The sequence below is a fragment of the Nyctibius grandis genome, chromosome 1 (genome assembly GCF_013368605.1).
Source record: "Nyctibius grandis isolate bNycGra1 chromosome 1, bNycGra1.pri, whole genome shotgun sequence".
In the NCBI taxonomy this organism is placed as follows: Eukaryota; Metazoa; Chordata; class Aves; order Nyctibiiformes; family Nyctibiidae; genus Nyctibius; species Nyctibius grandis.
This window is the reverse complement of record NC_090658.1, coordinates 36,165,589-36,193,099: the sequence shown is the minus strand read 5'-3', so window position 1 is coordinate 36,193,099 and position 27,511 is coordinate 36,165,589. Positions and strand designations below refer to the sequence as shown.

The 27,511-nt window shown below is 41.2% G+C and overlaps 1 protein-coding gene across 2 annotated transcripts; it reads right to left on the bottom strand.

Moving 5' to 3' along the window:
• Positions 1–660: 660 nt before the first annotated feature.
• On the bottom strand, positions 661–27,490 carry ZNF318 (zinc finger protein 318). 2 transcript variants are annotated; one of them, XR_011048837.1, is made up of 11 exons: positions 27,073–27,490; positions 22,660–22,805; positions 17,155–17,788; positions 14,619–16,040; positions 11,467–11,566; positions 10,413–10,699; positions 7,291–7,494; positions 6,715–6,814; positions 5,557–5,675; positions 1,006–5,122; positions 661–889 (listed from the first exon to the last, which is right to left on the bottom strand). XR_011048837.1 is itself a non-coding variant. In XM_068408721.1 (10 exons), the coding sequence occupies exons 1-10, from the start codon at positions 27,439–27,441 to the stop codon at positions 1,688–1,690; spliced, it is 6,816 nt and encodes a 2,271-aa protein (XP_068264822.1). In that variant the 5' UTR covers positions 27,442–27,490; the 3' UTR covers positions 661–1,687. The 2 variants fall into 2 exon arrangements, 1 of the variants encoding a protein (XP_068264822.1); XM_068408721.1 differs by having other exon boundaries at positions 661–5,122.
• Between the last annotated feature and the right edge of the window lie 21 nt (positions 27,491–27,511).

The following is a 27,511-nucleotide window of genomic DNA, read 5'->3' as shown; positions in this document are numbered from 1 at the left end:
ATCTCTACTCATTACCCAACTCCATTTTAAAAGTATCAAAGCATGTCAAACCTTTCTTTCTTTGGTTTTGACAGCAAATTTTTTTTGAAGAAAGTAGGGCAATGCTACTAACAATAACTTCTTATATTCAATGCAGTAACTGCTTAACATCGTAAAAACAGCTCAAAGAGCCTTTCTCAAAATCCTCTTCCCTTCTTAATTACCTTTTTTTTGGTGACTTGACCCTTTATACTAGATTTCCAAATTCAGCTTAGTTCTTACATTTCTAATATGAAAACCACCATAATGACTCTGAAAAATGTTTCATACCTTCTTCACACACAGTCATGGAAATGGAAGAAAAATGGTGACTTTTTCCCCCTCTGGAGGTCCACATGCTGGTAGTTATTACAGAAATATGAACTCTGCTTGGGTTTTCTGCCCCTGACCCCCTGCCTTGAGCTTTACACAGGGCTCAGGACTTCAAACTTCCACTGATGATGTTGACAGTAGTTCTTCTATTGACTTGAGCTGAGCAGGCTAACTGTTGAATGTCTTCATCGTCTACAGTTTCTCAATTTTATCACCTACTACAGGAGTTAGAAACTAATTGAAATAAAACATTTTCCTTGAGTTAAAAAAAAAAAAAGAAAATCAAGAAGAAAGTCTTGTTGACCACCATATGTTTATTTTTTAAACAATTTACAAATAAAAATGTTATATTTATCCAAGCAAACACATTTAATACTTTAGTCTTCAACAAGCTATACAAATGAGAACCATCACACTAGAGTTTTTGATAGCTCAAGGACCGTTCAGGGTAGGCATGCATGTGTCTGTATCACATGAAGCGAGTCCAATTCCTGACACCACGGTTCTGATCTTCCGCTTCTTCAGAGTTGGTCAGCTGCTAAATGATTTAACACAAACAGTTACTGGATCACAATACAATGAAAAAAAGCCCATTTCAAATCATGTAAGTGACCTCAATATGTCTGGTCCAGGTGTCAGGCCACAGAGCCTTACCGATTAGTCTTCTTCTCCAAAAGCCAGTCGAACAGATTTTCTCCCCTTGCTTAGTGATGTGGCATCCATACATGTGCTTACACAATACAATGAAACAGCTTAAGTACAGATGTAATACAACAGCAATAACAAATCGCAGAGACAGATAAACAAACAAACAAAAAAAATCAATTCTAATCACATTCTTGCATTTCAAACAATGAAAGTAAACAAAACCATGCATTAGTTTAGAGAAATTTTCAGTTTTAGCTCTTCTGCAAGTCTCCGTCTCCTCAAGTTCTAAATTGCTGTTCTTGAGCTTGTCCCAGCAGCTGGGCTACTCACAGTGCTACTGACACAAACAGGGTGAGCTGAAAATCATCCAAGAATAGTCAAAGAATAAAAGCCCCAAAAATAAACAAAAAAGACACACGCATTATAAACGAGAGATTCCATTTTAATAGCAGAGTGTAGAAAAGAAATTGGCAAAAAAATTCACATGAAAAAACATTTTACACAATTAATTATGTACAGAATAAAGTATGCGTCTGGTTTCCGATGATGTAAGTTTCACTTCAGTCAAGTCCTACCACAGGATGCAAAATACACCCAAAACCCTCAACTGGAACAAAAAAAACAAACAAGAAACATATACATAATCCCAGCTCTGGCTCCTCAAATATTGGGACTGGCTGGGTTCACTTCAACCCACTGGGCTTTCTGCTAAGCTTTCAGCGATTCCTGATTTTGTTGTAGCTTCCAAACTACTGTCAGCAGTTTCTGTTTGCTCAGTCTTCTTGCTCTGGATGGTGCATACTCCCTTGCCTCCTGAGCTACCCTCCTTTCTGTGTGCTTCTTTGACCCCAGGAAGGAAAGTTTCCACGCACCCAGAAGCCTGACTTTCTGTGCTGCCTCCATCACAACTCAGTGACGGCATTTCAACAGCGCCACCTTTGCTCTCGTCCACTTGCAAAAGGATCTCGGACACGGGAGAAATGCCCTGCATTTCTAGAACTGGCATGACCACTTCTGTAGTGTCACTATTTGAGGACTGCAATCCAAGCTGTGGCATAGCTGTTTGAGAAATCCGTGTGCAAAATTTATCTTCCTGACTACCAGAAGTCAAGGTAGCAAAATCGGTGATCTCTGTTTCATCCACTGTTTTTTCAATGCCCAGCTTCTTAAGTTTACTGGACTCCAGCCTAATGGATGCATTAGTTTCTAGTTTTGAGACTTCTTCCGTATTCTCATTTAAAAGGCCCGCTGTAAGAATGCTGAAGCATTCATGTTTTACCTTAGTATCTCCCAAACTGAATTCAGTGCTTTTGAACTCGAGCTCTGCTTTCTGGGAGGGAGTCTCATTGTGTTTCACATCTTCTGATGTCAAAGAAACTTTCTTGTTATCCACACAAACATTTGCAGAGAGACTTTCAGATTGCTCAGTGTTCAGTCCTGAGTGAGTGGTATTCAGATGAAAGTCACTGGCTGCTGAGGTTCTTACGACCTCATGCTTTGTGCCTGGGGAGTGGACAGCTTCTTCTGAAAGATGCTCCCTACGGAAATCTGCTGATAAAGCAACTACTGACTCTTGGATGAGATCACAGCGAGCCCTAGAAAAGCCTCCAGTCCCTGCTTCCTTTGCATCTCTCTTGATAAAAACATTATCTAATGCTGCATCAGATCCACTGTGTCCTAATGATTTTTTTTCAACTTCAACTACTAATTCTACACTGGATCTGAGTTCAACAATGTTCGCAGAGCAGGCGTTGACTAACCATGCAACTTCCTGCCTTTGGGTTTGGTTATCTAATACTGCATGGCGTGAAGGTTCAGGTCGAACTTTCTTTTGAGCTTCTAATATGCTACTTCTGGTTTCTGTGTTGGCAAGACGTGTGTCTGGCCGTACCTCTGTCAATTCTGAAGCATTAACTTCATTAGAACCAGTTTTTATTTCTACATTTTGAGTATTTGATAGATCCAAACCACTTTCAGAACCAGAACAAGTTGTGATGACGTGTTCTTCTCCATTACTAGTTCCGGAAGTGTCCCATTCACCAGGACTTCTTGTCAAAACTGAAATCTTATTTTGGGTTTCTGAAATTCGGGGAGCTTCGTCAAGGACTCCTGACTGAGATACTTCCACAGCTACACTTTTCAGTTTTGCAACTTTTAAGGAGGCATCAATAGAATTCTGCTCTGTCATTGCTGCTACTAAAGCTTTTTCTTTTGAAGTGTTTTGAGAATCACAAAGCAAGTCTGGACTATCAGTTTCTGACTGAGTTCTACAGTTATCACTTAACTTTCCCTCTACTAAATGGAAATTTCCCAAATTTTGAATTTCATTCTGTGTTTCAGGTGACACAGTCTTTGGGTGTAAGCTAAGGTCAGGCTTTACCGCTTTTACTTCCCAGTCTTTCGTGTCTGCATCTTTCTCCAAGGTACCAGGGATGTTTGTGTTAGTAACCACAGTTTTACTTGCATCTCCCTGTCCAACTTTCTCTTGGACCTCTGTTTTCTGTAGTTCACAGAATTCCTGACTGCCTACCTGCTCTCTGTCTCCTATATCCACACATACAATTTCTGCAGGCATCTGGATACCAGAAGCAGCTTTTGTTTCTGGCAATTCTGTGACCGACATTTCTGATAGCTGAGGCTGAAGTGGTTTCTTGTTCATTTCAGCCTGATTCTCACCAAGAACCCAACTCCCTGTTACTTGATTATTACCCTGTAAGGAATCTTCTTTCAATTTAGTCCGAACACCTGTTGAAAGAGGAGTCTGAAATTTTTGACCTATGTCTTTCTGAATACCATTTTCAATGTCGGGGCTCATCTCAGTATGAAGTACTGAAGTCTCCTGAATATCAGTTTTCTCCAGTTCTGAGCTTCTCTCAGCTGAGTGGACTTGGCTAACTTCAGTAGCTGCATTCTGAAAATCCTCTTTAAAGGAGGATGAGCTATTATTTGTTCTACCATTTGCAGACAGGTCTGCAGGTTTTGTTAGGCTAGAGTTTTCTCCATTTGGAAGTGCAGAACTTGCAAGCTTGCTGTCAGCCGAACCCTTTCCACCACTACTGTAAAAAATATCGTAGAGATCTTTAGCATTGGCTGTGGCCAAGCAAGAGTTTCGTTTCTCTACCTTTTTTGCCTGTTCACTGAAAGCAGTTGAAAGTGGTGGTAGCGGAGGGGGTCTCACAGGCATTGCCAGCATTGTCTGTTCACTTTCAGACACACCTGGAGCTACTTCATCTGCAGGGATGACAGCTGCTTGCTGGACTGCTGGTGGAGGAGGGGGTGGAGGTGGTATATCAGAAGTCTGAGAAGACCCACTTTTCTCTGCTGCTTTCAAATCCTCCTCTGCCCCTTTTAAAATTACTTCTTCTCCTCCAAAAGCTTTAGAGATGATATCTGGAGGCAGTAGAAGATATGCATTGGTTTCTTTTACCACAGGCAGTGGTTTGGTGGTAGCTCCAGAGGATTTTATGGATAAAAAGGTGTTCAAAGGTGCTGGTTTGCTAACTGTTGCAGTAGTAGACTTCCTGAAAATCATGGTGGGGACTGGTAGATTGGGTAGAATTTTTGCTGGTGTTGATGTGGAAACAACTGGTGTCCATGGGCTAGTGTGTGGAATAACAGTTTTCCCAGACAGCTTGATTTCAATGGGCTTGACATGGGGTTTCCCAGACTGACACTTGTTCTCCTCTTTGTTTCCTTCTGTACTCTCCTCCTTTGGAATAGCTCCTCCTGGGGTTTTATCCTCTCTCTCTGTCTTTTTCCAGCTGAATTTCCCAAAGGAAGTCTGGCTTGGTGATTCCCTTTTAGATTCCTCTTTCTTTTCTTCTTTTTTCTCCTCCTTCTTATCTTCCTTCTTCAGCTTAAGCTTGATACCCATTTTTTGCCCAGAAGAATCTATTTTGCCTTGAGTTTCACTCGTCGCTTCTCCAAGCTCGGGGGTTCGCTTTGCTTCCTCTTTCTTTATTATTTTTGGTTTCTTCTCATCCTTCTCTTCTTTCTGTTTCTCGACTAGTTTCCGTTTCAGCTCGTTCTGCCGCCTGCGCTCTGTTTCCAGAACTACAGCCAATCCAGCTTGACGGTCTAGGTTTCTCCTCTCTTCATAGAGTGGGTTTTCATCTACATATTTCTGTGGAAATAAATGGCACAATTTTAGCCACTGTTTCCATGAAAAATAAACAAATAAATTCAGCTCTGTAACAGTTTTGACTTGTTCAGTAAGCACCATCTCAACACTAAGAGAGCAGAGAACTTCTTCCTACCAAGACACTGAGATGCTACAATCTCCACATTCTGTAATTTAATGTGAATTGAATGGTGGCTTGCAGCAGTGCTGTCACTTTACAGAAGAGTTTGAAAATCAACACTGGGACTTAAACACTGTTTCAACCTCATGCAGATGAAAGATTAGTCTCTATGTAGTGGGAAGTTCTGCTTATTTAGTTCAGTACCATGTAGTGAAGTTAACCAAATACATATACTCCAAAAACTCAAATATCATTCTTCAGAACGAGTAGAAGCTAACACAAGGAATGACTCACTCCTGGTACACCAGTTACCAACCTTATATTTCTCATTGTGAGGATGACTTTTCACATGCTGTTCTGCTGAGATTTGATCTCCAAAAAATTCATGACAGAGCTGGCAATAATATCCAGTGATGGGAATCAGAAACTCAGAGCCTGAAAAGGCCGAAGAAAATGATCAGAGAAACAAAACTTAATAAATGCCAAGCTCTAAACAAAGCCAGATAAACATATCAAAGAATGACAGCAAAACCTCCAGCAATGTTCCTTTTGGAATAGTTAATGCTGCTCTCCTTACGCTTACAGTATGGGAAACACCACTACTAGAAGCAAACATGTAAAGTGAAGAAGCTTGATTACTATGATTCAAAAAATTATTTTAGTGCTCTCCATCATATTAAGGCTATCCCCTATTTAAGAAGGTTAATATTTCCTACAGTCTTAATCTATGTTCCATCTTTGTGGTATACTCTGCTCAAATACTAAACACATGGTTTATAAAAAGAACACAAGTATTTTCACTGAAGCCCAGCAAGACTGCATCCTTGTGCCTACAGAACCAGTTGCAGTTGTCTAACATACTGCAGATTCTCCTTTAGCGGGCGCTACTAGAAGTGCGTAACAGATTAATAAACTGAGACTGATCACTGGCAGGCCTATTTAGACATCCAGATTTTAAATCTTATCTTAATTTTCAAATCACTTACAGCCCCTTCCATAAGGCTTTCTCAGATTCTCTGTATTCACACCCTACCAAGTACTCATCAGTGATTTTTCAGGGATACCTCTACTAAAAAGGTATTGAATGGAAGGGTCTGTTGCAAGACTGTGTGGAGTACTGCACAAGATCTGCCCAAACACAGCAAGCTCTTGTGATCACATTCTAATTTCTAATATGTTAGCAAAAATCACCTCAGAACTACACTGGAGAAAGAAAAAGTCACCTGGTATTCAAAATAAAAAACTAAACTCTAAAAAGAAGAGAATGAACCATACTGTGTTTTCCTACACTCTTGCTTCATGACCTTTTCCACACGAACAACCAGGAAATTAAATCATTTGCCTTTTACCTAATAATACACTATCTATATGTGCTCCCATAACAAGGCAAAGTTTTGAAATCCTTTCTCTAAGAAACTGGAACCTGCTGGAGGGCAAAGAGAGGTGATATCCAAGTTAAAAAAAATTAACGTACCTTTGGCAGGAACAGTTATCTTATCGATGCGTTTTATGGAGTCTTGTTTGGTCTCACTCTGGGTCTTCGAAGCCCAAGGTCTGTTGTAAGGATCCAGGGTCTATTTGCACAGTGACAGAGGTATACAGGCTCATATATTACACTAGCAAAGCAAGTACACTTGTCTTTTTCCTTTTTAACATCCTTTCAGAACACTGAACATTAAAATCAACGTGCAATTTACAGGAACTATGTTTTCCTCTCTTTCCCCTCCCATTTTGCAATTTATAATGAGAAAATAACCTGTTAAAAGGGTAAAATGTAAATGATAGCAAAGAACACGTAAACATATGAAACAAATACCAAATGCTACTTCCCGAGCGAACTGAACACAGGCCCTGTTTACACTAGTCGGAACACACTTGTAGCTGTACAAGCTGCTCAAGTCCAGCACTAGGGAAAAGAATTTGATAAGCAACTTCTTGGGTTCATCATTACTTCAGGTTCTGTTGTAAAATGTAGTTCTGTGATGTACGTTGTAGTGTTAATATTTATAGCAATATGAAATGCACTTAGTGAAGGAAGCCTGTAACATACCTGTCTGTGTTTCTTATTATGCATGTGTGTGAAAAAGTCAAACATGGTCCCGCAGATGGTATTGCAGTCTTTGCACCAGTGGTTCCCTGCATCATAATATTCATAAATATTGGCCAACTGGAAAGGATGTTTGGAGGACTGTGAAGAGGATTCTGCTGGCTTCGGGCTTCTACCTCTGGATTTTTCATTAGTAGTTTTTGATTCCTGAATTGAACAAAAGGAAACACTTCTCTAAGACAAGGCAAGACAGACATAATGCTCTAGAACTCAGAACCTGCCTCCAGCAGAAGCCACACACACCAAAAAAAAAAATATATATCACCTGCTTTTCAGTGCCCAGGCTAATTCCACTGTGTCAGAGAGCTGGTATTGCCGACTAAGACGCTGCGTGGCCACAGTGAAGAGCTTCCAATAAGGCTCCCAGATGTAATGGCTGGATGGTTGTAGGTAATCAAGGAACCAAATTAACAAATTCCCTATGGCATGCACCCTTCCCACTTTATGGGTTTCACATAAAGATCTGAATAGTTCCAATTTACCATACTAGCCAAACAGCGCCCAGAAGACCTAAAATGGTTCCCCTAGAAGCATTCAGAATTTACTGTAAAAGTAGCTTGGATGAAAGCAGAATGAAAAAGAAAGGAAAAATTAGTTGACTAAAAGTATTTAACTCAATCAGCTTTATCAGATTATTTGAGAGTTCCTGAATTCTGCAGAAGACTCGTTGCTTAGGAATAAAAGAAAGATGGTGTTTTGTTAATTACCTAAGTGTATAAGGTGAAGCATCTTGTGATTTAAGCATGTGATATTTGCACTTACTTTGATTTGTACAGAAAGACGCCATACAGTGATACACAGACATTTCAGGACTCTAGCCAAAATTAATACTAAACTAACACTGCAGAGTAACAAAACAAATAATCCCTGAAATAGATAATGAATGAGCCCTGCTAGTTTAGATTACGATAGTACTAGATGTATTTTGAGTTTTGAGTTACATTTTCAATGGCTGAAAGCCCATTATGTTATCATTGCTAATCTGCGTGGCAGTCTGGAAAGAACAGCATTTAACTTAGCAGACCCGGGCTGGTTGCGTGTTTTCCAAGTTATTCACTATTGGTGTTGAACAATTTTACTTAAGCAGATTCAAAATTGCTAAATAACATCTGCCTTACTTGAAATTCCGTTTGGTAAACAAGGATAGATTCTCTCCTACTAACACCGCCCCACACAACATACATTGTAAATCAAACAGTGAAGAGACACCCAGGACACTATGCACCCCACAGACATCCACATCCCAATACAATATAGTTCTTGGTAGCAGAGCAGGATGTGACTCAGTGAATATCTGCATATATTCTGTCTGCAAGAACATAGCAAAGCTGACATTCTCTTAAACAATGACAGAATCAACTTATGGTCTGCAGGAAGTGCATGGAAGGATGTTCATGAATTCTGAGAAGTGTCATTGTTTATGTTATTTACAGACATACACGCACTCAATACAACCTATAAAAATACTATCTCAATCAGAACTTTAAAAAGACGATGCTTCTCACAGATAGGTGACAGCCAACTCTTAACCCCACTTTGTGCTTAACCCCAGCTCAAAGATGCCTTTATAATTTGCTGCTATTTAGAGCCCCGAAGGGACGACCTGTCTGTTTAGTACAAGGCTAGCTTCACCTCTGCAATGACTGTGTAACTGCAACACACAGACACAGGTTCAGCAGCAAGGGACCACAAGGTAGCTTGCAAATAAGCAGGAAGGCATATGGTTTTGCCCTTAGGTTGGCAGAGTCAACCAATCCCAGTGTCAAAAGGCCTGCACCATCTTTCTTTTCATTAAAAAATGTTAACAATCAGAATTATAAGGTGAATCTTAGAGACTAAAGGCAGTGTCCTGTGTGCCTACAGATATCTGAAAATATTATATGCTCCTGGCCAGAACTCGGAGTTTTCCATGTTAAAATAAGGAACGATGAAAAGGGGATCAAGTCATTATGGGTTTGGACAATACAAACAATGAAAGTTAAAATAATGAAAAATATATTCACACATGCCATATCTCAATAAAAGAAAGCAATATAACTTAATGCAATGTAGGATTTAACAAACATTGTTGCCTACTTTAGTTTTATGATGTGGTGACTGAAGCAAATATTTGTAAAAGTAAGTGGATACTGAACTTCAGTGATGTTTCGAGAAACAACAAAAACAAAACACAAAAGCGAGCCTTAAAATGAAAGACATCTAATGAGTTCTCTGAACCAGACGAGGATGAAGCATAAGGAAAAGTCTACAGGATACACAGATTTGAGTGACTTTGTAGGAAATACCTCTTATCCTACTAACATGTTCCTCTCTGCAAAAAAGGACCTCAGTAAGGTCTACAAAAAGCATCTACCATCTCCTACCAGCTATTTTGGTTACATATTTGAATGAACATCTGAAACGCAGGATAATTAATCTCCTGAATACATGCATAACCTTTCAGATGTTACTATCAGACACTACTTCCAAAGTAAAAACTATCTTCTGGAATGCGATAACCCTGTTTTGATACATCCAGCACTCAGTAGTACAGACCATGTTAGAGAGACCATACTGATGCATACTGACATTTCTTAAGAGAGAACATGTAGCATGTACATAATAATCATGTTAAGCTGACAGTCATGTGTAAGCCTTGCGATTTCTTAATGTCATCATCCAGTGAGAAGACCAACACGCTTCAAACTTGCAGAGACTTTTGCTGCTACAAACATTCCTCCTTGACAGTCCATGCCAGAAATGTTGTAGAGAAAAAAAGTCTGTCCTCCTGGTACAGCATTGAGACTGAACAGCTATAAACACTCATGGTACTGTTCAATCCAACCAACACTTTAGCAAAACCAAGATCAAAAACAGTAAGTGGTACTGAACTGCACAAACCCTGAGGGAAATTATAAACACTGATACATCAACTCTCACCTGCATGCACCATCAAAACCAGCATATGAGATGTGATAACAAATGACATCAAATGATCCTCTAGTAAATGTTTGGGAGCAGCTGTCTCCCCAGTGCCCTCTTCTCTTAGTGGAAAAATCATTAGCACACAAGCCAGAAGACTTTACCTTGTTGGAAGATGATGTTTTCTCCAGACACTTTGCATTTTCTGACTTGCTGTTCTTTTCCGAGGAATCTTTGGTTTCCACAGATGGTTTCCGGGGTTTTTCAAATATGTTAATCCCCAGAATTTGCGCTACTTTGTCAAGCTCAGACTGCTTCTTGTCAGCTGCATCAGATTCTTTATGCAGCTCTGAAATCTCCTTCATAATATTTTCTTGTAGTCTGTTTACCTCAACCAACAAGGGGTCTTTGTGTCCATCCTTCTCACGACGTTTTTTCCTCAACATCTCTCCTGAGCCAATCAAGGAAGTAGAACAGTTGGAAATGCAACAGGAAAATTGTCTTAACATCTGTACAACTATTCCAGCAACAAGTAAAATACTAATATCAAATATTACAGCTAAATCTTGACTAGGAAGTTGTAAAGATGGAACTGACTCTCAGATACAGCATCACTAAATCTGTATGATCCACCTCTATAAGGATTGCCTTAGTATACACCCCTAACAGAGGTTCCATAATCCTCAAGAGAGAGAATCAATTTAATAATCACTATTTCCCTGTGTGACCAAACAAGCAAAAGTTAACCGTACACTCTAGCCTGAAAGTATCATTTTCCAAAGGTGAGGGAAATTTGTGTTTACTTGGACCAAACAGAAGTTTTAAAAAGTGTTAGCTCTGTCTAGAGAGGACTCTTCCTTCTCCAAATAAGATTCATGAAAAACTGAAAGGCATGATGACATATCTTCAGTTACTATTTCTCACTCTTCTAAAGAAGCACTAAAATGCACAAAGTGCAATTAATTTAATTTATCAAGCTGCTGAAGAAGATGCAAGAGCAACTGTTTGCTTCAGTGTAACAGCCAGATTTTGACATAATTAATTTTAATATAGTAATTAGGTCATTGTTTTCTCAAGAGTTCTGCACTGCCTGGAGTATGAAAATATTACTTTTAGACTATAGACTATTATTACTTTGGTCTTCACTTCTCCTAGCAGGTACTAGGACTTGTGACACATCCCCGTGAAAAACAAACAGCAGGGGAGGATGCACTGTACCTTGCTGTTTACGAAGCCTGTCCAGTTCGGTCTTGAGATAGTAAAGCTTCTTCTGCCGTGCTTCTCGTTCATTCTTCAGTTTTTCTCTCTCTTCTATCACCTAAACAGATTGGAAGGGGACTGGATTTTCTTCTCTTCCCAACACAAGTTAATCAGTCTTGCAAGAATGACAGCAAGACCTCAGTTTGCCAGCCACAAAACACTGCTCACTATTCTCAAGATGTTCTTGAGTATTTTAACACAACAAATACACCTCTTCCTCTGCATATGCAGGTAATTATACCATGTGCTTATGCTTCAACCCTGTATGAAGGCAATTTTTTTCTTTTGGGTAGTGTATTCCCTAAAACTGCTTTGTTTTTTTGCAGCATTTCCCAAGGCACTTAGGCTCAGCTGACTATCTTCTACAGGGGTGAGCAAGATCAATGCTAAATGGCTCTTCAAAACTCATGCAGTACCTCTACAGCTAGCATGTTCCATCAATGACAAAAGACTTCACAGCCCTTCATCTTGCCTCCTGCTTTGACTCTGGCCAATTCTAGCTATTATTCAGGCTTCTACTTCAATCTGATCATAACTGCATCACCAAATATATTTTGCAGGCGTAACTGAAATTAAACAGCTGGATGAAGTTTGTTTTTTGCTCAATAAGGCAAACTGGCATGAGGAGCTCACAAATATGCTTTTCACTAGTTTTCATTGATTCACAGAAGGAAACCAGGAAATGTGCTAAAATGAAACATGAAAAGTTCTTTCAATTTCCTTCCCAGCTTCATTTTTCAAGAGACAAATCCCAATCTACTTACCTTCACAATGCTCTTAAAGTCAGCTTACCACTAACTCCTCCCTTGAACAAACAACAACTGACCCAAGGCCTTCCTTGTCTTCCCTAGAGAAACACTACTACTATGGCAATGTAAATGTTGGCAGGATCCCTAGATGGTGCCTGGAGTAAGCCCTGGAAGGAGTTCTGCCAACACAGTCAGGCCACGTCTTAAATGCCACCAGGTTTTTTTGTTTGTTTTTGTTTGTTTGTTTTTTTAATAATCAAAACACCATTCTCTCATTCTGGGTTTTCTGCCAGCATAGGGGCATTAACTGGAGCATGCAAGTTTTTATACTCCAATCCATCCCAGCAAAAAAACAGTCGACTAAGCCCAAGCCAAAGAAGTCTGTAGTGCTGACAAAGCCCTAGAAGTTCTGCCAAGATGCATAGGTGAGCTACCAGGGTATGTCACGGCAGGAGAAAACCACACACCTTCAGCGAACAGAGGTCTTCCAGAAGTACCAAGTTTCATTAACAACAAAATTTCTACCGTGTCAGATGAAGAAAATTATTATTCCTGCAAGCAGTGAAAGCTCACTTATCTGCTGATGTAGCACTTTGTGTAAGTACTCCTCTTTAAGTCACTTCAAACAAAAAGGAGAGAGGTTATCTCAGACTAAAAATTTAAAGTGACTTCTTTTGAGCTGCTCTTGGATCCAGTGGTACATCTTTCCACGGCCTGATTTGTTCTGAGGAGCATGATATAACTGAATAGGTGAAAAGCTTCCAGACTCTGCCATGTGCTCCTCTTCTACTAGCAGATCTACCAACACAATGTATCATTAGCACAGCTATACTATAAGGATGTCTCTAATGAAGATATGCATATGTAGATGAAAAAATAGATATGAGCCAGCAATGGGCTCTTGCAGCTTAGAAAGCAAATTGTATCCTGGGCTGCACAAAAACCATGGGCAGCAGGTCGAGGGAGGTGATTCTTCCTCTCTACTCCATGCTCATGAGACCCCACCTGGAGTACTGCATCCACCTCTGAGGTCCCCAGCACAAGGAAGATATGGACCTGCTGGGGCCATGGAAATTACTAGAGGGCTGAGACACCTCTCCTATGAAGAAAGGCTGAGAGAGTTGGGGTTGTTCAGCCTGGAGAAGGCTCTGGGGAGACCTTATTGCGGTCTTGCAATATATAAAGGGGGCTTATAAGAAAGATGGAGAGACACTTTTTACGAAGGCCTGTAGTGGCAGGACAAGAGGAAACAGTTTTAAACTAAACAAGGGTAGATTTAAATTGGACATAAGGAATAAATTTTTTACGATGAGCGTACACTGGAACAGGCTGCCCACAGAAACTGTGGATACCCCCTCCCTGTCAGTGTTTAAGGCCAGGCTGGATGGGGCTTTGAGCAATCTGATCTAGTGGAAGGTGTCCCTGCCCACGGCAGGGGGGTTGGAACTGTATTATCTTTAAAGGTCCCTTCCAACCCAAATCATTCTATGGTTCTATGTCCTTATTTTAACAAAAAAGATTAGGTGGATACCAGTTTGAAAAGCCAAACATCTTTCGGGAATCTTCCAGTCCTTTGACAGTTATATTACAACAGTTTCCTAATTTAAAATACATTCTTCCCCTCTCCTCTCTAATTATCATATAAATCAAGGTAACTAGAAGAGGAAAATATTAACACCCATAACCTAAACTGGTGTCAGATGCACCAAGTAAACAACAGTTTCCCTTAAGATCTTTTGATTTTGTGATTCTTATAAGAGATAATGAATACAAATGTAGAGGAAAAATTGTATGCAACTGTGAATTATGATGTCCTTTAGTATGTATTTAAGAATGTCTAATATAGGTATAACCATCGTATCATTACATCACATACCATGTTCAGATGGAGCCTCCTGTGTTTCAGTTTGTGCCCATTGCCTCTTGTCCTGCCACTGGACACCACTGAAAAAAGCCCAGCTCCATCTTCTTTATACCATCCCTTCAGGTATTTATATACCTAGATATCTTCAGGTATTTCAATATCTAAAGCTGAGCAAAATAAAGCCAAGCTGTGGCCACCATGTGTGTTTTCAGTAAGATTTTGGCTGGCCTCAAGAACTTCAACTTTGTGCTTGATTTCAGCTGTTCAGTCATAACCTATGGGCGTACAACTCTGGGGGATCTTAAATGCATTTTTTTAAATTGTCACAGAGTAATGCAGAGAAATGCCTAAAAATCTTTAATAGAAGCAAATTTGGTCCAACTGCTTTTAAACCGGAACCACTCAGGAAAAGAAAAGGCACACCTGAAGAGAAAATGCTTTTACACCAGCCAATCAAGCAGTCCAACATATTTTGACACATAGAATAGATAACATACCTTCTGCTTTTGAGCTGCCCGATTCTTTTCATCCGACATCTTTTCTGTGGTATTTTTGACAGGGTGTGAAGACAGACGAAGGGGCATTTTGGAAGGAGCAGGAGTGGTAGGGACATGAACGAGCACAGAGCCATCTCTTTTTACATCAGGGACATCCTTCCCCATAGAGACTGTCTCAATCACCCGGAGGTTGGGACGTGTGGGGTTCGCTGACATGGCCATAGTAAGAAGACCATGAGCTTCTGGCAGTGTAGGATTAGGCTGCTGGGCAGGCGGGTACATGGTCCAGCCAGGGGCTGCATATGCCATATAGTGCCCATATGCATCGTATCCTGGAGGAGCCATTGTGGGAGGTGGATAGTTTTGGGGCATTTGAGTGGCAGTGAACTGGGAATAGTTGGGAATTTGGTATTGGGAAACAGAAGTAGGTGTAGGTGGCAAACTAGCAGGAGTTGGTGGAACTGAGGGAATGAGAGAGACAGAAGGAAAAGGTTGTTCTGGTGCACATGGAGGTATATCCTGTCCCACTGGCTTGTTCTCAGTATATTCTGATTTCTGAAGAGAGGATGCATCTTTAGACTGCTGGAAAGAGACTGGAGGTGATGCTGAGGACTGCTGGCCTGATTCGGGAGAACGAGTGTCACTCCGGCTGCGACGCAAGACCCAAGAGTCCAGTCTGCGAGGACCTGAAGAGCGACGATCAGGAGAACGAGATGCCAGCTTTTTGCCATGAAGGCGTTCCTGGGTACGAACAGCCAGTTTTCCAATTTCAGCAACACCAATGTCAAGTCCAATGGTTTTGAGTAAGTCATGGATCTTTGCATATTCAGCATTAGGCTCTTCTGAAGGATCCAGCTTGACAGCTGGAGCAGAAGAAGGAGGTGAGCTTACTTTTTGGCTTATTATCTCATTGCCACAACTCACTGGGGGCTTCTGAATGGGGAGAGATTCAGTTTTGGTGTCTTCATCCTCATCACCATAAAGAAATCTCTCTTCATCCTCAATGTCAGGAAAACTACGCCTCCTCTTCTCCTGAGCACTGACAGAATCAGCCATCATGCCCAGAATTCGTGAGAAACCACTGCCATCCTGACTGGCCCTCTCGTGAGGCAGCAGGAAGTCAGTATGGTGATCAGGCTCTGACTTGGGTTCTACCTTTTCCTTGTGACTTAAGAAGCTTCCAAACTTCTCTTCAAATGTAAAAGCATCTTTCGGAGCCCCAGAAAGCGGGCTCCACTCATACAAACCGTCACGCAGCTCCTTGTTTGCAGACTCCACAACAGTGTCTTTGTTAAACCGTTTGAGAAAGTTCTCCACTTCAGAGGCAAAAGGAGCTATGTTGTTGCTCTGGGGCAAAGGTGAATGAGTAGAAAGAAGAGGAGGATCTTTGCTGGGAGTCAGACTGCTTGAAAAGCCCTCAGGCTGAAAGAGAGAGAAGTTACTGTTTACTACAGGACCTTCTAAGGAGACTATGCACCTCACAGAACAAACAAAGGAACATGTTAATTTCTCCTTGAGTTCACAACTGAAGAAAAGAGTTAGAAAAGACAATATAAAGTTGAAAGAGAACACAAAAGATCACAAAACAAGTTGTCCAATGATTCTGGAATGTCATGTCCAGCAATGAATTCTTATCTCAGAGAATACACAAAATCACAATTATATTTTATTCATTTTTTGCAAGCATAAGAACTGAAACTTTTAAATTGAAACCCATAACATAAATTTGGCTATGCTTTGAGTTTAATCACAGACAAATAGGATTTCAACACCTTAAGACAGGTAAAAACAACTGCACTGGGGTTATTCCCAGTCACTTCTTCAGATATGCATAATTAATGCCATGTTAAATAGGATTTCCAATAACAGGTATAGAACAGGATCCTCAATATTGGAGCACCTCCTGAGATGTCACTGTCAAACCAACACTGATCAATACAACAGGCAGATCAAAAGTGATGCGCTAAAACACGAGAAAATCACCGTGGTCACAACTGCTTATCTTTCCATTGCTCTAATTTTGAGATTCAATTGGTATAGCTTGGGTACATACTAAGTAGGGTTGATCCCAGCCTACAGTCCAAAGGGACAAAAATACAGAAACTCAAAGATTTTTTTCAGCCAGAGGTACTGAGGATGCATTAGGCAGTTCTCTAAGTCTATAAAGAAACAAGAAAGAGCAACTGTGACAGGCAGAGAGCTTCAATCAATGCCCTGCCTGCCTGTGGTACAAAAAGACTGAGCTTTTCTGTAAAAGCCAGCCCAGATCTCAGCATCCTGAGTTGAATTTCAACAAGGACATTTTATTCTGCCTCAGATTTTATATATATATGATTCTTGACTAAATGCCTTCACTGTTTAAAGCTTCTAATGCACTCCCAACTTGTACAGGCCTGGAAAAAGATACCTATTCTCTCAAAGACAGGAAAACGTAAAGATCTGGCTTTTCTATTTTGGAAATCAAACTAATATTCTGTATCATGAAATGACTGTTTTAGAAAGTAGAAACATATAGACAGACAGACAGAGATCAAACCTGAATCGGAGACTCTACTTCCATCTCCACTCGTTTCTTCAAAATAGATTTTTTGGGCATGGATGGGATTTCCTCAGGCCTATACGTATACCGAGGCTCAGAAGTCTGTAGTGTGTTAGTCAAGCCGGGGATCACATAACCACTGCCTGAAACATCATGATTCAAATTTCTGCTACGCTCTTCTTCTTCTCTTTTCCTCCTTGCACGGTCAAGCTCTCGGAATTCTTCATTTAGGTATGATGGGCTCGGGCTTCTACTGCGGCTGCGGCTTCGTCTGCGATAGTTTCGTGCTCCTGATGAGAAACCTGGATGCTCTCCACTCACACCATGCATCTTCTCATCCTTTTCGTACCGTGGACGCTTTATTTCTCGTCCCCTTTCTTCTGGCCTTGATGGGTAGGAGGATTTCCTGAATTTGTCACCATCTCTGTCAGATACACGAGGCAGCTCTTCTCGACGACCATAATGTGGACTATAATCTGAACGATGGAGGAAAACATCTCGGTTGCGGTAGTCTTCATCATGTCTCATGATGAAGGGACTTGAAGGTTGATCTTCATGCGATGGATATCTCTCAAGTCCTCGAGGACATGAGAGACCTCTAGTGAATATTGGACCATCAGCCATATCATCTCTGTGTAAGAGAAGCACAGAATAAACATAAGTACTTGAGTCAGAGTAAACTAAGTCTTACTTCTACTCAAGAGTAAGAAATTTCTAAATCAGTTTCAGAATAACATCTCCATCACTAAACAGAAGCAACATTTTATGTGCTTAAAGCAGGGGAGAGGGGGACACTTATTTTTAATGGTACTATACATCCCTCCTAGGAAGTCGCCTGCCAACACACTGACATGAACAATTCAACTCATACTGCAGAAGGAGAGCCTTGAAAAATTGATAGGACGGATATATTTCTGCAAAGGAGAAAGACTACACGTTTTAAAAAAAACATTACTATCATATTTCGGACCACAGTCCCTTTCCTCATCTCTCCCAGCAAGATGCCAAGATCACATTTCATATGAATTATTCAAGGTATAATTCAGTTTCACACTGGCAAATGCAACCAGATCCTCTTTTTATCTTCAGCGTGGCCAAGGACCACAAATTCTAGCAATATTTTCTGTTGCAACAGATCTGTAGGCAGGACTGTCCCTAATCACATGAACCATACACAAAAAGAACCATAGTTTTTGATAAGATATCTATGAACCAGGGATAGTAAATGTAATAGTACCATTCCTCTGTGCCAGCCTTTGCATTATTACATACAGTGCATAGGCAACTGGCACAACACCAGAATAACTAGCTACATCTCTTGGAGTATCTTCGTTTGGACCAATTCCTACACACAACTCCACTTAGGAGTACTGTTTTAACTAAGGCCTTTTTCCCCACCCCTAAAAACTTTTCTGGGACTGTTCTTTAGATCAGGCAGAAACAAACCAAATCAGCTGCTGTTTTTAGTCACAGGTATTTCAAAAATATAGCAAGATCCTCCAAGAATGGGAAGCAAATGTGCTCCTTAAGTGAAATCAATGGGACAGAAATCCTAGAGAAATGTCTTGCCCGAGTGATCAAGACATTAACTTGAGATGAAGTATGTATGATTGCCTGAATCTTCAAAAATCACCTCCTCCTACTGAGAAAAGTCCCTCCATAGATCTGAGAAGGGACAAATCAAGTCATGCCAGATGACATCTTCAAAAAAAATTTGCAGATAAATTACAGCCTCAGTTTTTAAAGTCACCAGACTAAAGAATAACAGACATAAACAGACAAGATCTTTTTCCTGAGTATTTTCATAGTTTATACATGCATATTTAAGAACAAAACCAACACAAAACTTCACTTTATCTCTAACTCGCATCATTGAAAAGCATTTCATACATTATTAGATGCTTTATCAGTCCAAAACATCTTATAAGTCAAATACAGCATACACCAGTACCCACATTATTAAATGGTACCTTTCCAGTTTCCAGCAAACTACACACATCCTCCTCCTCCTCCAAAAGCACCAAAATATCTAAAAAGTAGCTAGAATTAAATTTCATACATAAATGTTGCTGTTCACAGCCTACATAAAGGTATATCTATCCCCAGTGTCACCTTTTCCGAGAGCCTGCTAAATCTATTCAAACTGCACGAACACACCTGATAGAGTAACAGGTTTATTTCACCATACACCTTCAGCTGATTTTTGTGCAAATAACTTGCACACACGCTTGCCAGGTGTCACCTACAATTCAAATGCTCCGACTGCAGTGACAAAGCAGAAGGAATATTTAATCATACTTCGGAAAGAAAGGAACAGCAAACCTACTATACTTACAACTAGAAGATGTTTCAAATACACCCTGAACAGCTAAGATGCAGATTTAAAATCCAAAGATTAAATACAGGTGTGAGGAAAAGGATTACTTGCCTTATAGAAACTGTGATTCTTTGAAATATGTTTTCTGTAAATACAGTCCAACAGAGATATGTCCCTCTTAACTGGTTTAGATGCTTTTAGTCAGCAATGTCCACTACAGGCTATTGCATCCCCGAGAGAGGATACAAGGTGGTACCACTGTGACCATCCCAATTCCTTCACTGACACAGAACCTGTGACTTACTGGTATTTGCAGTTTCAAAGAAGGAGAACAGGCCAGACTACATAGACATGATGCCTCAGAGAACTACAGCTAGTGTAAGGTGTGTTTACTTTTTGGCATATTTATTCACATACACAGAAACAGAAATAAATAATGGTATTCTGCTGTCAGCAACCAACAGGACTCCATCTTAACAGTCTTTGAATAGGAAGTCAGATGAGCTGCTCATACTCAAGCCAACTGTCACTCTTGATATTATGCCAAAAAAATGCTGTTTCAGAGCACAGCTTAACACAGACCAAGTCTCCGCAGTGATATGGTCTAATCTTTCGGATTAACCTCAGATGAAAGAATTGGTGGGATGCTCTGTACAGCTTATGACAGCTCAGATAGCAGAAGAATGTCTTAAAAATACCAACAGAGGGAGAGATGGAAGACAGGGAGAGGGCTAAGATATATTATTCACAATAGACTGAGATTCTGGAAGACAAAAAAATACTAATCTGTTGTAGAAGACTGAAGCTGCTTAGTTTACCTTGAAGTCACAGGTCAGCAGCATTCAGTATGCTTCCTTAGACATGTGCAGGAGGCCAGCTGCCCTAGAAACTCAGGGCAAGTTCTTACAGATGTTTTAGGATGGACCTGAACACCCTGAGAAATTCTCCTGGGGCATCCTGAAAATCCACTGCTGCAGGTGAATACAAAAGCATCCCTGATTTCCACCCTTTGGTATTTTATTTCCTTTATAGGCTAATGAACTTCTCTACCATCCCAAGGCCCTGCAAATTACAGAGAATAATTTGTAAAAGTGATTGCTTGACATCTCTAAGTAGAGTAGTTAGCAAAAATAGCTGAGAATAACTAAATTCAGAATTATTTGCTCCAATTACTTCAAAATTTGAAGAGACATCTTCAGAAAATACTCTATTTTTTTCTTTTTCTTTTTTTTAAATGTGAATGAGAACATACCACATGCCAAGTAAGAATGTGATATGTCCAGTATTAAACTCAATAATGATTCACAATCAGGGCTATTTTAAAGCCCTGTGATAGATATAAAGTCAGTGTCCCACCACCAGGGCAGCTTCTCAAAGGGGAAAAAAAAAAACATGACGAAAAAATACATGATAAACAATGTCCTTAACCGAATACAAAGTGTCTTTTAAAAACAACCAAAATGGCTAAACAGTGAAGAAATGTGGAGGTCAGAGCAGTACCTAGAAGATTTAGGAAAAGATATGGGATGAATAGATTGTCACCCACATTAAGCTTCTGGACAGTGGGCACCACTCAGACAAGTGCAGCCAGCAACAAACAGACTGGATAAATGAAAAAAAAAAAAGTAAATGTAACCACAAGGAGTTCTTGCATACCTACACTACAGATATATGGGAAGTCACTTAAGAACTGAGATCTACACGGTCTTACTTTCTCTTATTCTCATTCTGATTAATCTGCCATTTTTATACATTCTCAGGAGTCTATTCAGACCATTTTTTTACATCTATGGGTCCTCTAACAGAGACAAAGTGAAAGTTCTTCGTCATTTTCACTCACGTTAAAATAAACTCCATTGTACCTGATGTTACTTCTAACCACGCATCATAACCACAAAACAGGTTAAATATAAAACCTCACTGGAGAAAAGGAAGCAATGGGACAAACACATCCCCCCACCCCGCATGTTCTTAATTTGCCAGAGCAATGCCAGTTCTCCTACATACAATTTCAAGCTCCTTCCAACCACTGTACTCCTCCTGGGCATAGGCACTCATTTCATTCAGAAGACTGCAGAATGCACAGGGGATTTACAAATCGAACACTGATCCCAGGAGAACTGAGGTACAGGCGTAAAAGTGACAGTACTGAAAACTAAACTCTTATTTGGTTTTCTGCACCTGCTGAAACTTAACCTTACACGTGAGAAAGACAGGAAATTCACTTATTCTGCTCACTTCCCTCTTTTTCTCTCTCTTTTATATTTTTAACAGTTTGCATCAAAAATGGAGGTTATAGTGCTTTTTTTGTGCTGGATGTTTATCCCTGACCTGAAACTGCAATTGTCTGCTCTGGGGCACAAACTATGCCATCTTTAACTTCACAATTCAAGACAAAGAAAATGATTTTATTTGCACTAAGCCTTCTGATTTTACGTCTTTTGCCAGATTATACCTGTTCTCCTACTGAAGGAAAATATTTCCAAACAATATCTACTAATATTTATACTTCACTGTTCACAACAGTATTTTTAACATAAAAGACATCTCTTCATTACTTATGTTTCTCTCCAATTCCAATCAAGGGACCCTAAGAATCCTAACATTTATTTTATCGTGTATGAGACTGACTGACTACGTTCACGTCTCTTCTGCAGGGTTTGTATAAGTCAAAATAACAAATTTTCTTCAAGCTCCACTAGAGCTTTCTTGTGGACTATTCTCAAAAATCAGGAAAGTAGCTTATTCCTCCCAATAAATGAGGAAGTTGAAGCTTTATGCTACCCATAAACAACCTTCCTTTCAGTCAGAACTACTACGTTCATAAGAAACAGAAGAAGGTAGCTGAAGCTGTGAAATGTAAAATGAAGCAGCTCCCTCCTGCAGTATACTCTGGGCACTTTTAGTTTATATGGGTTTAGAAGCAGTTGACAAAAATCAGAGAAGAAATCTCTGTTTAGAGTTACTACGAACACAGGCAGCGACTTTTATTCAGGTATCCCCTACACCACAACTTGCTGGAGGCTGGGGGAGTATTCCCCGGAAGCATCACTACGTGCTTGCCCTCTCACCCTCATTCCCTAGGCATTCACTGGGCTAATTAGATGTTTGGTCTCACCCAGTACAGCCATTCCCATGTTCTTGCTGTTTCAGACGCTTGAATCCCCATCTGCAGAGGACCATACCTGTCACTCAGGTTATCAATTGGTGAGCCCAGTCTATCAGGCAGCCTCCTTCGCTCTGGTGTGCCAATGCAATACCGGTCATTACCAACAGTAATCCGCAAACTCTGTTCCAGTGAAGACTCAGAGCGGAGACTCGGTGAACGTCTCTGTAAATCGAAGAAAGAGTGCAAGCCCATCAATCAGGGAATTTTAATCTCAGCTACAGAAAGGCAAGTAACTCTGCTCTGCTTAACATATGAGACTTGGGGTAGATGGATCAATTAAAAAAATCAAACTAGAAGAACAATTGTTCCAAATATTTCAATTGTCTTTAGTTACTAAGAGAGGGAAGGGTATTGACTGCATTTCATTTCACATCCCAGCTGCCAATAACACGCTCTGTATTTACATTATCAAGAAGGGAAATTTTCAGCTCAAAAATAACATTTCATAAAGCATCATTTTGGAGGGTGGAAAAACAGAGAGAAGTTCAAGAAGTCCCAGATTTGCTGCTGTCCTCTTTTCTTTGTAGACGAGAAGCAGCTAAACAAACACTGCAGAAAAAACAGTGCCAGGAATTTCTTAATAAAAGTGTCTGGATTTCTGGTCCTTTCCAGCTTTAGTAACAACATGAACCAAAGTATAAACCAGTGTAAACAGAGGTTTTCCTAGCAGTGATGTTTTCAATAGTTTTCCTCATCTCAAGCTGCTTTCAGATAAGCGCAACATAATACTAAAAACCAGTGACTATAGAAACACCTTCTATAATAGAATTCCCATTATCATTATTTATTATTGGTAGAGCTAAACCAGAGCTAAGTAAAGGTGTCTTTGAAAAAACTACAGCAGAGAAGGCCTGAGCTAACTGCCTCTGCACAGACCTTCCATTGGACACATACTCAATACAGAAAATGTCATTACTGGTAAGTTATGCTTAACTAGTTATCCTTCACATCGTTCTAGAATATGGCACTAGAATACAGGAATGATCACAGTAAGGGGAGTTCCATAAGAAACAGATGAGACTGCCTGAAGACAGAGATACTTGATTCACTTTTTAAAACCAACATGGTTTAGATTCTGCTTAACAGGAAGCAATGAAACAGCTTCAGTTCTGCCAAACCAGTCATGCTCTGCATATTGCTTTCACCACTGAGAACTGCAGTAGCAAGCAGCAGGTGCACTGTGTTATCTACATCCACCTTGAGAAGATGCAGCAGATTCAGCTCAATCCTCCAAGAGACCAGAAGAACAGTACATAATCTCCATTTTTCAATACTTGCCCCAAACCTTTGCTGTCACTGCATCCTTTTCCAATTCCCACAAAGTTGTCCCCAGCTACTAAGACACTAACACCATCCATACTTAAAATGTCCAATACATAGCTTCACCGGCAGTCAGCATGCCAGTTATGCACGAGAAAATGGGTAATGATGCTGATAACCTGGGAATGCATGCACTCAATGTCAAAAAAAAAAAAAAACAAAACAAAAAACAAGAAACAACCAGAACAACTCCCAGAATCAAGAAAGGGGAAGAAGAAATCTCTAAGGCTGCTCCTTCCATACTCCAGTTCATATGAAGGGTAGGGACAGTAACTTAGAGCTTGTACTCAAAACTTTTCTGCATTTCAACCCCGTGCCCTTATCCCATCAGTGTCGTCATTCCACATCCTACATCTTCCACCCTTACGCATATACTCTCCTCTTCCAAGTCCTCCTTCCTTGTTGCAGTTTGAATTCCTCTTCCTCAGTCTTCTGTCTGAATTCATCTCCCTTCAGTGACAGCTCCAAAATGCCACTTACTAACACATTTGTGTAACTCTCCACATCTCCACTTTGTATCCCCAAACATCTGAAGAGGGGGTCTTAAGTCATATAAATCTGAAAACTTTATTAAAACTTTACCCGATCACGCTGTCCCAACATATCTGCTGTCTGCTTTGTTTTGATCACACTTAGTTCCGCTGTTTGGAAAACACCAGCATAATCCCAGCTTTTATCTTTCTCTAACTAATGTTAATTTTGTAAACAGTACTTCTAAAAAGTAAAACCAACCTGTATACGTATTTTATGCTTTATAACATCACTTTTAAAGAAGAGGTAGTGTTGGTCAAACACCTTTTGGTGGACAAAAACTTCCATGGAAAAAATGTGCACAATATACACTCTAAGAATTGCTTACACTGGGCTTTAGCACATGCAAGAGATGGCACAATACAGGTTAAAGAGCTATATTTAATTGCCTCAAGATCCCTCTTACTGTGAGAGCTGCTACCTAGAGAAAGGTTTTCCTTAAACGCAGTAGTATTCTTGTAAATAAACAAAAAGTCTATTTGGCTTAGCAGTTCTGCACTAGCTAACTTGCTAAAGCCTAATTTATAGGATTAATAATTTTTAAATCCTCCTTCTGTGAAATTAGAACAAGCAAGAAAAACATCAAGAATCTGCAACAATTTGCTGAGATGACAACTGTAACTTAAGGCAGAAGGGTGCAAAATAACACTGGAAGAATAGCATTTGTCAAGAATGATGTTTGTGTAAAGTGGGGGGTTTTGGTGGCTTTTTTTTTCCCCTAAAGGGCAAGTGGGAGGCTTCCAGTCAAAAACTCCTAGTTCAAATTTCTCCAAGTCTGAACTACCAACACATTTGGCATTGAAAGTTTTGTTACAGCCAACGCAGGTTCACAGCCTATCATGGATACGGTGAAACGGCAGACTGAGTGATGTTGAAGTCAGTTTAAGAAAGTTCTGCTCCTGTATCCCAGTTTGTCATCCCCTCAGTTGTGACCATGCAACTGTCCATCGAGCCACAACACTGACAGGAATCAGATTAAAAATTATCTCCTCTTAAAAAATTACTTATTTTCAACTTAGCTCTTACTAGCAATGCAATTTGCAGGGCTACCCCACAGACAACTTATAGGACTGAGATAATGGTGAAATACATCATAAAAACAAATGGCCAGAGGCAAGCTTAGCCTGGCTGGGCTTAACTGTCAAATACTGTCAAATAACTGTCACATGTTATCTTCCCATACCTTCAGGCCACCCATAAATAACAAATAGCACCAATAGCTGAATTTTAACTCTACTACAATAACCTGTGATCTGTTCTATGGCTACAGCTCCAAAGAAATGCAATAAGAACCTGTACCCCCATCAGAAAGGGCAATCCCCGTTCTCTCTTGGCGTCCCATCATGCAATGAATCATAGCAGACAATATATTTTTGTTGGATTGACTTTCAGCCACATCGTTTCCTCAAATCAGCCCACCCCACAACTTCACAAATACAACTGTGAGCACAAGAGAGGGGGCAGAACGTACTGCAGAGAGAGAGGAAAAAGTGAGCGTACCGTTCTTTTTAATTGGACACGTGCTGTTTTGAGTGACCGTGGAACCATAGCCTAAAATATCCCAGTATGAAAATCTCTTCTTTTGGCACAATACAAATGCACAGTGAAACTAATACATACCACAGGTAACAGTTACCAGACAAGACGATCACTGCACCAAGGAGTAACAAGAGAAGACCTAAGTGAGTGAATGCCACTCGCTCAAAAAGAAGTACGGCTATACACTTTGGTTCAGTAAGAAGGCGTCTGCATCCAACATGGTATCACTTCAGATGCCAAACCAGAGTTTCACATGTCTAATTCAGATCTTGCCAAGGCTGAGCGAGAAGACTGGAACACCTTGTGCACCAAGGTGCACCAAGCTCCAACTACAAAGCAGTGCCTATCAAAGAATACCTCTCAAAGATACAGATCTGTAACAGAGTCTCCTTTGTACACCCATGACAGCAGGAAGAACTCAGACACTAAGTACTCATTCAACATCCTATTAGAAAAAGTTATCTTCCCACAAATTAAACTATATTTATACAATAACACAAACCAGTGTTAAATGGAGGAAAGCGACTAGTTACACCCTTTGCCTTAGCAAAAGATAGCATCATCTTCGAGCCTTATCTAAAATGGCTTTAGCCGATAAGAGGGAAATAAAAAGGTAACGGAAATTAAAGGAAAAACATGACTTAAAGGGGAAATCAGTGATTTTTTTTTTTTTTTTTTCATTTGGTTCTCTAAGGAACAGGGGGGAAATCGCCCTTCTCCCTGGGCACGGGGAGAGCCCGGGGAAGGTGCAGTTCTCCAAGGACCCCGCCGCGCCGAGTTTGGGGCCCTGGCCCCGCTGCCCCCCTCTCCCGCCCTTCCGCCGGCGGCGACACGGGCTGACCCCAGGGCACAGCCGGGGGTCCGGGGTACCGCTGAGAGGTGGCCGGTGCTGGGAGGAACACCTCCCGTCAAGGCGCGGGGGACGGTGGCCGCCATCGGCGGGGGCGGCGGAGGCGGCCGGGTCGCCCTGCGGCCTGACAGCCACCGAGGGAGGGGGCAAGACCCGCACCGAGACCTCTCAGCGCACGGCGGTAGTTACCCGGCTGCTGCTGACATCTCCGTGCTCGCTCCCCCGGCGGCCCCGGGTCCCCCCGGGCCCCGGTCCTCCCGGTGGCGATGGCAACCTCCTGCTGCGGTGCGGCGACGGGGATCGGCGGCAGGCGCCGCGGTGGCCCGACGGGGAGCGGTGGCGGCGCGGTGGGGGACGGGGCGAAGCGGAGCGCGGCGGCGAAGCAGCGGCGGCGGAGGCAGCGGCGGCGGGCGGTGGCGCGGGAGGCCGACCGCGGCCTGGCCCCGGCCCTGATGTGCTGGAGCGGGAGGCGCGGGACCCCGACGAGTTGCCCTCTTTCAGCCGATGTGAGGAAGACGAGGACGAGGGGCCGGAGCGGCCGCTGCTGGAGCGGTACATGATGGCGCCGGCGTCCCGGGGGTCCCGGCGGCCTGCGCGGGCGCCCCAGTTCCTCTGACCCGGCCCCCCC

What these genes read in the sequence shown, in the direction of transcription:
- ZNF318 (XM_068408721.1), bottom strand. Translation starts at nt 27,441, where the DNA reads ATGTACCGCTCCAGCAGCGGCCGCTCCGGCCCCTCGTCCTCGTCTTCC. An exon ending in GGGCAGCTCAAAAGCAGAAG is followed by an intron (nt 11,567 to 14,618) that starts GTATGTTATCTA and finishes CAATCTGTTTAG; the next exon opens with GTGATAGAAGAGAGAGAAAA. An exon ending in ATAATAAGAAACACAGACAG is followed by an intron (nt 6,815 to 7,290) that starts GTATGTTACAGG and finishes CTGTGCAAATAG; the next exon opens with ACCCTGGATCCTTACAACAG.